Source organism: Penicillium soppii (assembly GCF_028829465.1).
Source record: "Penicillium soppii strain IBT 18220 chromosome Unknown utg000005l, whole genome shotgun sequence".
Lineage (NCBI taxonomy): Eukaryota > Fungi > Ascomycota > Eurotiomycetes > Eurotiales > Aspergillaceae > Penicillium > Penicillium soppii.
The window spans coordinates 1,830,033-1,844,304 of NW_026643235.1; the positions used below are offsets into that span (position 1 = coordinate 1,830,033).

General features: G+C 45.4%; 6 protein-coding genes across 6 annotated transcripts; 2 read left to right on the forward strand and 4 right to left on the reverse strand.

Annotated features, from left to right (window-relative positions):
- Nucleotides 1-836: 836 nt before the first annotated feature.
- On the forward strand, nucleotides 837-1,648 carry N7529_006129 (uncharacterized protein; the record flags this gene model as incomplete). Its single annotated transcript, XM_057241656.1, has 2 exons — nucleotides 837-1,472; nucleotides 1,526-1,648. 2 exons carry the CDS (start codon nucleotides 837-839, stop codon nucleotides 1,646-1,648), a joined length of 759 nt encoding a protein of 252 aa, XP_057097015.1.
- A 1,752-nt stretch (nucleotides 1,649-3,400) lies between these two features.
- Nucleotides 3,401-5,118, forward strand: cpdS (uncharacterized protein; the record flags this gene model as incomplete). Its single annotated transcript, XM_057241657.1, has 4 exons — nucleotides 3,401-3,563; nucleotides 3,628-3,773; nucleotides 3,823-4,243; nucleotides 4,295-5,118. The coding sequence occupies 4 exons, from the start codon at nucleotides 3,401-3,403 to the stop codon at nucleotides 5,116-5,118; spliced, it is 1,554 nt and encodes a 517-aa protein (XP_057097016.1).
- A 584-nt stretch (nucleotides 5,119-5,702) lies between these two features.
- On the reverse strand, nucleotides 5,703-6,437 carry N7529_006131 (uncharacterized protein; the record flags this gene model as incomplete). The annotated part of the gene is made up of 1 exon (XM_057241658.1): nucleotides 5,703-6,437. The coding sequence occupies one exon, from the start codon at nucleotides 6,435-6,437 to the stop codon at nucleotides 5,703-5,705; it is 735 nt and encodes a 244-aa protein (XP_057097017.1).
- Nucleotides 6,438-7,307: 870 nt separating this feature from the next.
- Nucleotides 7,308-8,752, reverse strand: N7529_006132 (uncharacterized protein; the record flags this gene model as incomplete). The annotated part of the gene is made up of 3 exons (XM_057241659.1): nucleotides 7,308-8,360; nucleotides 8,417-8,514; nucleotides 8,572-8,752. The coding sequence occupies 3 exons, from the start codon at nucleotides 8,750-8,752 to the stop codon at nucleotides 7,308-7,310; spliced, it is 1,332 nt and encodes a 443-aa protein (XP_057097018.1).
- Nucleotides 8,753-10,455: 1,703 nt separating this feature from the next.
- N7529_006133 (uncharacterized protein) lies at nucleotides 10,456-11,449 on the reverse strand (the record flags this gene model as incomplete). The annotated part of the gene is made up of 2 exons (XM_057241660.1): nucleotides 10,456-11,163; nucleotides 11,222-11,449. 2 exons carry the CDS (start codon nucleotides 11,447-11,449, stop codon nucleotides 10,456-10,458), a joined length of 936 nt encoding a protein of 311 aa, XP_057097019.1.
- A 376-nt stretch (nucleotides 11,450-11,825) lies between these two features.
- Nucleotides 11,826-12,086, reverse strand: N7529_006134 (uncharacterized protein; the record flags this gene model as incomplete). Its single annotated transcript, XM_057241661.1, has 1 exon — nucleotides 11,826-12,086. The coding sequence occupies one exon, from the start codon at nucleotides 12,084-12,086 to the stop codon at nucleotides 11,826-11,828; it is 261 nt and encodes an 86-aa protein (XP_057097020.1).
- Between the last annotated feature and the right edge of the window lie 2,186 nt (nucleotides 12,087-14,272).

Sequence of the window (14,272 nt, forward strand, 5' to 3'; positions counted from 1 at the left end):
TTCACAGAACCAGAAAAATGGACATTGGATACAGTGGAGGTGATGGAGGGAAGAGTTATCGTCATAGGAGCCGATCAGTACGTGGAAGTCTCGGATGTGGATGCAACATCGGCCTTGCATATGCCATTAGTCTTTCATGCATGGTAAATCATGGGACTAATTTAGAAAACATTAATTCGAACAGTGAAGAGAGAACAGAACAAGCTATTTCCATGTTATCTTAGGTTTCAATATATCTTTCGCCTATAGACGAAAACTAGTAGAGACAAGTTTGTACCTTCGATATATGTGCCTTACCTAGGTACGGGATGATATCATCAAATCCATGATCCATGTGTATCGGCACTTTGGCAGGGTCCAGGAGCTCCACATAATCTGGGGCAACACTCGAAGTACCTAAACGGTGATTGGTAAAGTAAAAGTGCCGAAACACATTTTGGAGGTTTGACTAGTCAGGGTCACTAGCTCTTCCACTCTGTACCATGTTTAACTTCGGATCAATGAGCTATGGCATACGCAAGTCGTAACGTCAGGGCCGCTGGTTCCTTTAGTATAAGCCCGACCTGGACTATAATATTCTTAATGAGATCTTAATATTCCTCTTTTCTTTTTTCCCTTCCATTTAATTTCATTTAATTTCTTCTCTTCCCCAACATTCTCAGCTATACGAGCTATTCTGCATCACACCACAGTCCCACGTGCTCTAAATACGATATTTATATTCACTCATAAGACCGGTGTGATCTTCGTGAAGGCTCAACGCATTTCACATTTCGCCTTTTGCCCTGAAAAATCTCTCCCCATATCTCTACACTACTACTTCGTACAACCCATAAATGGCAGTTGACTGCATGTCGGTGGCTTCGCGCCACCACCCGCATCACCCCTTGAACCAGCATTCCAGTTTAGATCGGCGCCCAAGCGTGGGGTCAAACGTGGGCAGCAACAACCCGTATTCCAGGTACATGTCGCCCGCTCCTTCGACTTATTCCAGGCGGTCGCACTCTGAATCTGTCAACTCCGCGCCTTCCATCTGGTATTCCGGCACACCCGAACATTATCCGGTGGAGCCGAAACGTCGCCGCGATCACTCTGCTTCGCATCGCCGCCGATCTACTTCTCACAAACACTCCCGACATTCACTCCTTGTGCAACCGGATATCATCGACCAACTGGACAATGTGTCCGCTTTTTCTTATCACCATGAAGGTCCTTACGACGCTGCCCGCCCAGAAAGAAACCGCCTCAGCCAGTACAGTCCATTGGAAGCAGTTAAAGAGTCTAATGCCGAGGCCCTCCGGGCTACTCCACATCACAAAATCGCCGACGCTTTAAATAGCCATCGGCCTTTGGATGGAGTTGCCTTCTATCCTCCCGGAAGCACGGATCGCAATGGCCAAGAATATTCCTATGAGGAAGGTTCCAACATGATGAACGATTTCGCTGGAAACTTCATGCGCCTTCCTGGCACAGTATGTATTCTTCCCTTTTCATAAATGTGTCACATTTGTTAATTATAGTACAGAAATTCACCGACGAGGATTTCAAGAATGATCCATTCTACAACCGCCCGTTGGTTAACCCATTCTCACAACTCCGAAAGAGCATCAGTCTGCGGCTCAAGAAGAAACGCCGCAGCACCGCCTAAGCCGACTTTCACAGATTGGATAGCTTCACAACTTGACGATACGCTTTTTCATGACTCTTATGCGATTTGACGATGCTTGGATAATGCCTACATGACACTTGGGGTTCGGGGTCCTGCTTTAGATTTTACTTTTCGGTATTCATCATGTGCTATTTTTCTGATTTCGGGGGGTTCCTGATTATACAGCACTAAAGGCGTTGACCTCTTGATTTTATAGGAGTTTAATGCGGCTCTTTATCTTTATTTTTCTTTATGTATATTAGTGCTGCATGTACTTCGACAATACAGACTTGTTTCAATTAATCATCTCCTATCAGCATGTACGAGGGCAACTCCATCTCACCTACCTTGGGTACCCTGTGACCCCTACTTGGCACCGATCAAATAACGTCACCTGTTGCACGCCGATCGACCCGCGCGTTTACCCCCTCGAATATTCATATCACGAGTACCATCATCCGATTTCTAGACTAGAACATTAAATTGTGCAAGACTCCGCTTTTTTAAACTCGTGGAATTTGCAATACCCTGTCAGGAATGACCTTCCACATCAATAGAGCCAACCGCATTGTAGATCAATCTACGAGTGTTGCCTAAACCGATAACCACGTTTTGCCACGGCTAACTCAGTTCTGAGCATTTATCCGCCAACCCGCAGTAATGGTATATGCGAGAGAAATTTCGGAGGTAGTCAAGTATATAGTACAACGTCTCTTAATTGAGATGAAATACATAAGATCTTTTAACGATAGTCGGAACATGCATTTGTTGCCCTATTCATGGCATTCAGCTATACTAGGCGAACTGTCGCTCATATTAGTTGGTCAGGCTAGTACGTGAACACAACTAGTCAGAGATTTTGTCACTGAAGCCGATATCAATGCAGTTTGGGATATCTTGGAGTAACCTAACATGGAGATCACTGGCAGATTACTGTTTTTACCGAGGTTAACTTCTGCGACCGTCGGAACATTACTCGCATAGCTGACTTAAACCTAAAAGGGTAAAAGGGTAAACGTATGCCTCAGGTTGGAGATGTGTATGAATATCGTACAATATGGTAGGGTGAAACGATGCATTTATTATCCAGGATTAGATAACACTAATCAGTTAGATAACTAGGTCAATGCTAGTAGAGATAGCAAAACAAAGGGCGTAATGGATGAATAGAGAAACTCAATACGGAGTACCTGAAACTCATCTTTATCTGCTACTAACTTAGACTAGTGGTAATTTCAGGCTTAATCGGAGCACGGAATTTGCTTTCGCCAGTACCACCTCATATCGAGATAAAATCCAAATCTCCACAGCTCACAGGCAACCAAATTAATACTACTGAAATGGATTTGATATTTGTGTGGTCCATTGTGGTCTATATACATCACAACAACCGGGAACAAATGGACTCCGTCGGAGCATCTCTTTTTGCTCCGCAGTAAACACTCAAACTACAGACATGACGCCATAGGCCTTCATATCACCTTCCTAGTTGCACTTGGCGACGTTACAATCTGACTTGGCCCCTAGAGGATCCCCGCTTCTCGTCAACGAATGGTCAATGGGTATACAGCGGGTCTCGCCGCCTGAAGCTAGAGGCGATCGGCAACCGCGTTGGCAAAGCTTGGTGATATTCTCCGAAATAATAGCACTGACGTTTGGCTCTTTCCGCAGTTGAAAAGGATGGAGTATAAAGAGGAGGGGCTGACGCCCGTTAAAACCGGAAGTTAGGTGTCTCATTTACAAATTTCCACGATGCTGGTTTGGGCTCCCTTAACTCTGCTAGTGGCGGTGGCTGCAGCACTCCAAAATCCTCATCGCAAGGCTACTTCTTTGAAACATGCCACCAAGGCTCTTCGAAAAAGAGAGGTTGCTTCCGGTCACACTGAACCACAATACCTGACTGAAAAGACTCGAAGTATGTTTGGAACCGACTTCAATCACAGGACAATGGAAACAACATATTGACAGGATCTCGCTAGAATTCCAAGTGAATGGAACTCACTTCCCTCAAGTTCCCTTTGACATTGGTGAATCCTACTCGGGTCTTTTGCCTAATACTCCCCATGGAAATTCAAGCTTGTTCTTCTGGTTTTTCCCATCTACCAACCCAGCTGCAGACAAAGAGGCAAGTCTCTTCTCATTGCTTTGCCAGACCCATTCTAATTCGCATAAAGATCACCATCTGGCTCAATGGAGGGCCGGGGTGCAGCTCCCTCGACGGTCTTTTGCAAGAAAATGGCCCTTTCCTATGGCAATCAGGAGTTTACGAGCCAGTGCGAAACCCTTACTCATGGACTAAGTTGACAAATGTTGTCTACATCGATCAGCCCGCTGGGACCGGCTTCTCTCCTGGACCATCGACAGTCCAAAATGAGATTGATGTGTCCAACCAATTCAACGATTTCTGGAAGCGATTCATTGAAACTTTCAGCATGCAAGGATACAAGGTCTACATCACGGGAGAGAGTTATGCTGGTCAATATATCCCATATCTGGCCGCTGGAATGCTGGACCAAAATGACACCACGCATTTCAATCTCAAGGGTATCCAAATTAACGATCCGTCGATGAATGAAGACAGTGTCATGATTTATGGTGAGTGCAGAATTCACTACCTGATGAACCCATACTAACAGATATTGACAGCCCCGGCAGTAGCTGCCTTGAACTACTATTCTGCTATATTCGGTCTGAATGACACATTCATGACCGAAATTAATGAGCGCGCCGACAAATGTGGCTATACCAAATTCCTCAACTCAGCATTGACCTACCCACCACCCAAGCATTTCCCCGCTGCCCCAAACCCCGAAAAGTCAGGATGTGACGTATGGGACCAAGTCGTCAAAGCAGCAACCTACATCAACCCCTGCTTCAACATTTATCACTTAACAGACTTCTGCCCTTTCCTGTGGGATGAAATGGGGTTCCCGTCTCTCGCCGGCGGACCAAACAACTACTTCAATCAGTCCGCCGTGCAGAAGGCTCTTCACGTTCCGCCGACCAACTACGCCGTCTGTGCAAATGGTATCTTCCCTGGCGGCGATGGATCAGTGCCCAGTGCACTTGGCCCTCTGCCTGGCGTTATCGAGCGTACTAACAATGTCCTTATTGGCCATGGATGGTACGATTATCTGCTCTTTTTGAATGGCACCCTCGCCACCATTCAAAACATGACTTGGAATGGTGCTCAGGGCTTCCAAAAGCCTCCCGTGGAGCCATTGTTTGTTCCGTACACAGATGCGCTGGACCAAATCGCTAACGGCGCGACGACCATACCTTGGAATGCCGATGCTGGTGCTGGAATCCTTGGGACTGCTCATACTGAGCGTGGTTTGACCTTCAGCTCGGTTTTCGGCTCTGGTCATGAAATTCCTCAGTATGTTCCTGGTGCAGCCTATAGACAGTTGGAGTTCTTGCTTGGGAGAATTAAAAGCCTTCAGCAGAAAGGGAAGTTTACGGCTTTGTAGATTTCGCTCGCGAAATTTGGTCAGACTTCTTGATGTGAATTGATATTTGACCTGTCCTTCCTGTTCATAGTTGTTACTAGTAATATTGGCAATACAAAAACTATTTTATGAGTATCGGATAACATCTTTCAGCTTACATGCCTACATATGTAGTTAGCGCGTCTTTACACTTTGTTGACCATGACATCATCCTTCTGGGTACGAAAACGAAAAGCTCAACCGAACCACCCTGGCGTAAAAGGTTGAGACTAAGTTGATGCCTTGCAAATATGGTAACAATTGCAACCATTATTATAGAATTGACCTTTCCTGACTAAGAAACGCATGCTAATGAATGAAAAGCGTATTGGAAGGTGCATTAGATGATAATTTACCATTATAGTGTTGCGCCCGCTGGTTAACCAAAGGTTGCTTGTGCCATTATGTTTCACTAATCAACCATCTTTCATCACCATTATTCTCGAAAAGTCCATAACTATTGGATCTAGAGATTACAAATTTCCTTCAACAACATTATTTCCGAATTACATCCACTCAACTCCCAGCTTTTCACCTTCATGTTCAATTTAATACGATCAGCTCTCCTAGTGGTGCTTCTTCGCGGCAGCCGAGCTGCTTGCAGAGCTGGAAGCAGAGGAGGTTCCTGCAACAATGGAGGAGGTAGGAGTGGCATCCAAAGGACCGATCTTCAGGCTACCGCAGGGGCTTGATGGGGTTGTGAGACAGTCACCAAGGTACTGGCCAAGGCTACCGGTTTGGTTGCGAGTAGAAAGGATCTGGGCAGGTCCATATGCTCCGACGAGAGAAGTAGCGTTCTGGGCAAACAAGGTTGAGTTGACCTTGCTGCCGATCAGAGTAGCGTGAGCGCTGTGAGAGGCAGCCAGACGTGCGAGGAGGAAAGAGACCTCGGGGGATTGAGTGTATCCGGCAAGACCGATGAAAGCACCGGTGACAGTAGCTTCAAATTGGTAGGCGTAGTAGGCCCAGGCCTGAGTGGTGTTGACCTGGGGGAATTGGAAAGTGCACTGAGGTTCCGAGAACCCAGGGGCCTTTTGGGCGACTTTCTCAATAGCTTCGCTTCCAAGGGTGTTCTCCTTCTCTACACCGAAGAGAACCTTTTTATAGGCGGCAATGGTCGCATTGCTAGAGCTGGAAAAGGTCGAATTCACGGTAGAGTTATAGTAGCCACCGATGAAGTCGGAGAGACCCCAGGCGAACTCGAGCACCTTAGCATCGGAGGATGTTGGCGCGCAACCGGAGCTTGCCGCGGAGGCAGAGACTGCTGCCAGAAGAAGACCGGTCAACTTGAAGAATTGCATGGCTGTTCGAATGATTTCTAGGAGAAATATCGCAGTACAGTTGACGGTTGTTAGGTGAAGATATGGAAAACTTTCCATGCCCACGGGCAATCAACCTCCTTTAAACACTACGGTACACGCAATTCTCATATTTTGTCCGAGTCATGATCACAGAAAAAACGCATGCGGTAAAGACTAAGCAGGATATCGCACATCTAATTGTCAAATAACCGGCCGTTTGATTTGTACTAGCGTCATAGAGCATAATGTAGGGCTATGCGCAAGGAAGGTTTTGGGGTCCACATCAGGATGTCTTCTTTACATGACGTCTACTACTTCAAGGGTCCTAATCTGAATGGTCGAGATTGATCTATCAACTTGGTCCAGATATAAACTTTGAAGATCCAAGATTCGGTGTGCAAACCTATGTTCGGCGTGTCTGTTACCCGGCATGGCGCGGATCATGGCGTCGTCCACTGCAAAACTTTGAAACGTTACTTTAACTGAGGATCCAGCCTACTTGGACAATTTACAAAATTTAAATACTCTCAAATATTGAAGTAAGAATTTTCTATTCTCGTTGCAAGTCTCAAAAAGACAATTTTGCTATGACGACGAGTTGTATATATATTTCCACGATTTCGGATGGACGCGGACCTGAAGAAGCAAGCAACAATGGGTGGAACCAACCTTTCGCATCGGAAAAGTTCTACACTCATCAATCGAACCCGTGGACGTTGATTCTAAATAAAAGAACCCAAGAGATGCCCAAAAAAGTATACAACATACATTGTCATCAGACTGGTGCTGCCATCCTCATTCCGGAGCATCTGTAGAAATTGAACAGCAAGGTATGCATTAATCATCATCATAAATGTGCAACATATTCACTTATATACACTTAAAATGATGAGCAACTATACACACTCCACTCAAAAAGGCACTGATCCCCGCACACAAAATGATAAGACCGTATTCAGTGCCATAGCCTCCAATCTCAGAATCCTTCCAGAGGCTCACACCGAACAAGGCCTCGCTGAACGGCCCACTAACAACATTTCCAATACCCCGACCGAAAGCAATAACTGCGAATATCATCGTTGAATCGGCAGTGGGATCCACCCGTCGAACCTCGTGAGTTATTCCCGACCATGTAGCTGAGTAACACCCGGCGAACAAACCGTATGCAACAGAAAAAACCAACAAAGTTGGAATTGTTGACGAGAATCCCCAGAGGAAGAAAAGAGAGAAAGTACTTCCCAGTGTTGATATAGTGATGCAGGTGATTGCATGATATCGATCTGCCAAATGCCCCATTGCCACACTGCCAAACACTGACGCCAGATTGAGAAGGGTGACAGTGAGTGACGATAAAAAGTCCGAAGCACCGATGCTGCGGGCGTAAGAGGGGAGGTAAATTCCCGGCAGGAAGAATCCGACGGCCTCCATGATATTGCTGAATTGGTAGAATAGGAAGACCTTATTGTACAAGAACCGAAAGTTGAACCGGTTGTAAGATATAGACTTCGAAACTGGTAGGCGCGGCCGATGGAAGTATAAGAATGGCGCAGCAAGGACAAACATGATCACGGAAATGACCCTGAGGGTAGTTTCAAACCCAAACTGACTCAAGAGTTTCTCTAGGCCAATCGGGAAGATAAGTCCAGATACCCCTGAGCCAGCCCAGGTTATACCAAATGCGAGTCCTCTTCGGTTCACGAACCACTCATCCATATACAGGATGGATGGACTGTATGCTATACAGCCGCCGATTCCAAACCCAACCCCTTGAGAGAGGACAAGGTGGTTAACATTGGTGGAAAATGAACCCAATGCTAGGGAAAGACACATGATAGTCAATCCTATGGATGAGAACCAACGGCCCATCTGAGGAAGCAAGATCATAGCAGCGATGACCAGTGGACAGCTCAAATAGGATATTCCCTGTAGATAGGTTAGCAATCCAAACCGGGCAAGCCAGGCATTTTTTGGAGACTAACCGTGGCACATGTACCAATGACGGCTACCATGCTCGAGTCTTGGAACGCTTCATGAGAATGGTAATACTTCTGGAAGACCCCAAAAGCAAAAGCAAATCCTTCCACGCCGTCAGTCGTTGTTCTGCTTGTTGTCTTTTGAAATCGTTATAACTTACCCCATATCAATGCCTCCAGCATTACACAAGCTCCAAGAAACATCCACGCATGGAACCCTCCATCCACGGGTGGTAGACTTTTCTCATCCGTAGAATTTTGATCGAACTTCTCAGGACACAAGCGAACCTGCGCTTCGCTACCAGGTAGTGAATCGCTGCAAGAAGAGTGTCTGGTCTCCATATTGATTGTATGTTGTGGGGCTGAACTGACAGTAACATTTGAGACAACGGAAACTTTGAACGGCCTAGCTACTCATTATAACCAATGATTTATTGGTGGTCACATTGTTTGATCACTTTCAAGGGCGATCAAACGTTGGAAGGGATGGAGAAAACCTTGCTAAAGGTCAGCCAGGTGACGGAAGGAATTTCCGTACGTAGGCTACTGTAGGGCTGGCATGCGACTCCCGAAGATCGAGCGGTATAGTCGCCACTCGTACTTCTGGCTCAAACAAAATTGGTACTTCAAGAGTACCTATCCTGTTGATTTCGAAATCGGACCGGGAATTCGATAATAATTTCCCGGTACATGGCACTTTACGAGATCATCTCGGTATATCTACCATCCTATGCATGGGGACGAGCCCCTGTTTTGAAGCTTCATGAAATCAAAGTTTCTTCTAAAAGGCTGAAGCTAACGTGCTTCGCGTGGGGAATAGAAAGCTCGCTCGGCCTGCGGCGGAAGATTGTGAGATGGAATAACATAAAAGCCGGCTAGGGGCGGTGGTGCGAAGGGACTGGAATGTAGAGCACGATCATTGCTATATAGGGTTGGAAATACCGGGGACTTTTGTTCAATAAGATGTGTCCTATGATATCACTGGTAAAGTTCCGAATTATCCAAGCCCCTTGCTTTGCATAGCTCCACATACTGCCACGTTAAGGTGTACGTTGTAGCGGCTCACGATGAGATTCATAATCAAGGGGTTATAAAAGCGCCAATCATCTCGCTCTTAATGCAACATAGCACGCAACATGGCGCAGTTTATGGTAATCTGGAAGCTAGCTGGTCTTTCATTTCCTTCTAATGGCCAGCTCATTGAGTTACCATGTGTGAAAACAGCGTCGTCGTCAGCGGCTCATACCAGTTGTCAGTTGTATCATTCCATGTTTGCATGGCAAAACTAGATTCAGACTTCAATCCTGAAGAGCAAAGCTGCTATGGGCACAAACAAACCTCAATCCTAGAAAATGAGAAATATGATAATATCTGACAGGGCAATTAGCTTGGTCGCACCGAGCATTCGAGCAAGCTCCCTCTCTGTAAATACAAATCTAGTCTCGACTTATATCGCTTTCCAGCTTTCCAAATCGGAAACTTGCACATCTCGGGCGACTACCTTGTAGATGTAGCAATTCAGTATTCGAATGCACTTTTTTTTCCCGACGAAGTTATCAGACATGGCCCCGCTTGATGGCATTATATTTACTCCTTTTCCCGCACGCTTGCTGATCATCTATCATAGTGTTATCGATATTCAACGTCAGGAATTTTTTAAAATTACCAAATAAACTTACATAAAACTGGTACTTTGCCTACCTAGGTCACAAGGTAGCTGTCATTCAGGACTTTAGGTCAACTAATGATTTCTAGACGGAGCTGCTGTCCCCACCAGAAGAACCCCTTACAAAAGCAGTGGGTGAGATTGAAGGGGTCATCAAGCAGAGGACTTCTATTATTGAATGATGTTGGAAAACATATAACACGTGCCCGCTGTAGTCCATCAACCCTTGAGAATGTCTTGGTAGGTACCAGTTACCAATCGAAGTTTCCTTTGAATACCGAAGGCATGATATAGTCGAATATAACCCCGCCCCTTGTTTTCGAGTTCTTCCCTTCTTCGCAGCTGCCAATCTTAAATTGAGTATCACGAGACCGTCAAGCTAGTTGGCGAGCCAGATATTCTGGTCATTACCATATCCAAAGGCAATCCATGAATCATTGAAGTATCTTTGCAGCACAGTCTGCGAATAATTCATGTCATCAACACAGTAACCTCCACCACTGGGCCCGATATGAGGGCAATGCACATCGGGCCGATACTGCACCATGTGCTCATGGACCTCGCGACATAGCAGAGTGTTGCGGCCTAGCTCGTATCCTTTTCCAAACCTAGTAGTCTTGGTCAAAAAGTCATAGCAAGCTGCTGTATCGGTGTATTGTTGGTTCGACCCCGTGCAATGCTGTTCATGTGTAGCGCAGATCGTCTTTGCTAAGACATCAGATACATATGATACAGCAAGGTCAGGAGAAGTCGCGTTGATTTTTGTCGCGACTCCCTGGAGTAAAAAGTCCAAGAGGTAATCGAACCAGCGGAAAACCGCGTCGTATTGCGCGATCTTTCCATCTGGATTAAATTCAATCCAGGTATCAATGGTCACAGGAATGAGAACTCCAAAAGTACTCGCGTTGAAAGTCACGACTGTTGTTGCGGATGCGATGTTGTCATTTGCAGTGAACTGGGTGATATTGTATGCAATCGGGACACCCACCAGACTTACGTGGTCTGGGTCTGCGAAAAGGCCGAAGATATATTCGCGGTTTAGCTCATCGCCGTCGAAGGTGCGCGTAATATCGACCCGCCCTTGAACCTGTGTCATGAGTCTGGTCAGCTACGCTTGAGTGGTATAATGGGCACAGTGAGCTGACATCGGGCGCAAAGATTGTAGATGAGTTTCCTTGTGTTTGCTCAAGATTGGTGGGATAGAGGAACGAATCCCAAAAGTTCTTCTCAAGCTTCCAAAGTTGATCAAAAGAGAAAGTTGGCTTAGGGATCTTGTTGAATGTATCTGTTGTGGACGCGACGAAGGGGAAAAGACAAGAAAATAATGTTATAAGCACAACAGCCCGTAGGGGCGGAAGCATATGCATACTCATGATGTGATGACTGGATTTGGACCTGGCTGATCTCAAAGGTGAGGTAGATAGATACCTGAGTTAAATATTCCCTCCCACAAATTGAGTGTGAAGATGTGGATTGTGGGAAATATACAACATCCTCTATCTGTTGGATATTTTAAAAAACTTAGTTTGACATTTCACCTGGAAATATAGCAAAGTGGCTGGTTTTACATATTTGCATAGGGTTGGTCTTTACACATAGTTTGGCGGACGACCACTCATTCCGACCCTGGTATCATAACAAGAAACAAATGAACTACTGGTACATCTACATCTATAAGATGGGACCATTTGAAGACACATGCAGACACCATAAGGGTTGTATAATCTGTGATTTTCTCATCGATAGATTTCAGAGGCTGGTCAATTTGCCGCCCACAATTATATTGTCAAGTGAGCCCAGTTGTTCAATATTCGAGATATGACAACTGTCGACAAGCTTGTGGGAATCTTCTGGAGGGTAGCCCAGAGCCTTCGTGATCCAGTGAACGCGTAGGCCATTTGGTCTCAATGACAAAGGGATACGTCCACTCATCTGTTTCGGTGGGATCGCATAGTCTTTTAAGATAACATATACAGAGGGTGGGTTTTCGCGAAGTTGCACTCTGGTCATATTGGCAGAAAAGGCAAAAAAAGCACTTCAAATGTGAGGCTGTGGACTGCTTTAGAAGGGATCAACTCTGACGGATGTTAATCGGAGAAAGAAGCGGGTGAAACTCTTTATGTAATGGTCCCTCGCCCTTGAATTTCCAAAGACCGCGAAGCTGGCCTATACATAAGTTTTGAGTTAATGTATCTAATGATATTTTTAGACACAAGAGGTTCTTGGCAGCGTACACGATCTAGCTCCTAGGAGCCCTAGTGGAACGGCTTGAACCCCTGTCTTGCTATCCGTGAGCTGTGTGATACAGCCTGCAGGATAGCAGGCACATCTCAGGCTTAAAAAATAGGGATGTCCAAATTGACACCCAGCAAAGAATACTGCAGAAATGATATTCTAGCTTCGAAGGCTAACTTTGCCTTAAAAAGTTGCCAAATTGCATCTTGATTTTCGTTAATCGTTGCATAGGCATTGTAATCCGCGGAATAGATATCATTTAGTGTATATCGCGCTGTCACGCAGAGGCTAGGGCGATTTCCGAGAACGGGGCTCTCCCTGATTCTCAAACTCAGCCTTCCGGCCGTATAGGTAGTATTCCCATTCTTCCTGTGAAAATCAGGCTTTAGATAACAGACTTTCTCTTAGTATCGGATAGATTGGGTCACGAGCCAAAAAAATGCCCTAGTGTTCTGACTTAGCTAATACTGGCCAGCTTTCTGGTAGGTCATATCATCTGATTAGCTATTTGGCCGAAGGAAGGTTTGAGTCCTGCCCTGGTACCTTCGGCTGTCCTGTTTAGGGCAGGAGGAATTTACAATCAATTCACTGTCTCCCACCGGATCCACGGTGATCTGTATCTTAAATTGTTTGCAGAACAGTGGAGAGTGGTTCTGGCCAGGCGATGTGATAGCTTATAGATAATATCGGGAGCGGGAGTAAGAAGTATTAGTTTTAATTATGGGCTGTGAGTCATCTTATTTTATGTAATGTGATTTTCTTAATCCATCCATACAGCTAGAAGCTACTAGGGGTTTGGGGACAAACTGTGGTATTTTGGAAAGTGGCGGGACCAGGAGTATAGGGACGCCTAAATTGATCGATAAATATGGTGACAATACAGCCGGAAGGTGGAGTTGTTTGTAAAATCTCGTCGAAAAAAATCATGCCTAAAACTGTTTTTAATCTTCAAGCTTTGTATACTAGCGCCTGATCTATATAAGACTTTTGAATCTCAAGCACAAATTTGGACATAGTGGTAGTCTAGGCTTCGATAGCTCTCATCTTGCCTGGTATTTTGCTATATCTTACGGTATTTGGGGCTATAGATCAAGCTCATCATCAATTATTGGCAAGAGAGCAGCTTATACTATTTATCAGCGTGGAGACATATATTTAAAGCCCACGAAGCTTGCGTGGCACCTTAAAGTCTATACTACTTTCCTATAACTTTCCGCCCTACACACTACACTATAAGGCTTACTCAACCAATCCCATTCCACAGTCTTATGCTAATCTGAAAGAATACTTTGAGCACATAGAAGTTCTGTGTGGTGTTCAATATTCTACCTGTGATATCAAGTTCCGTACGGTGAGTCTGGCCCAAATATTGTTCTTTCACTCTCTAGAACTTCTGCTTAATTTGAAAGAACTCTAAGATTCCGCATCATGGGTACAGCCTTATACTATATTTGGTTATGCTGCAAGGGGCGGAGAGAAAAAGTTGGCTGGCAGCGATGTTTGAATAAGCCCTGTAAAGGAAAGAAAAAAAGGACACGAACTCTTCAGTCACTCTGCGATGGCTGCAAGAGCAAGAAAAGACAAGAAACTGAGGCATGAAGTTTGATTGAGACTGGATAAATACGAGTTTCGGACAGTATTTGATTCAGTGGGGTGAACATTACCGCCACTAATCGCTGTGAACCTGGCCGGAGGTTTTGGCGTGATTCCAACATGATGGCGCCGGTTGCCCAACGTGACTTAATGTTCGATGCGGTGTTGTAGAAGAGCCCAACAGGAAGGTTCCACTAGCTACAGCAATGAAATGCAACATCTACAGGTTTCCTCAAATTGCAAATGCTTCCGTGGCGTTGGGTAGTCGCGGGAGCAGCGCTTGTGCGTCGGACCATTTGTAGTCGTATCTCAGCCATGCACTTATTGTTTCTAATTCTTATCCTGCCACTAATTGGCATTAAAAGCGG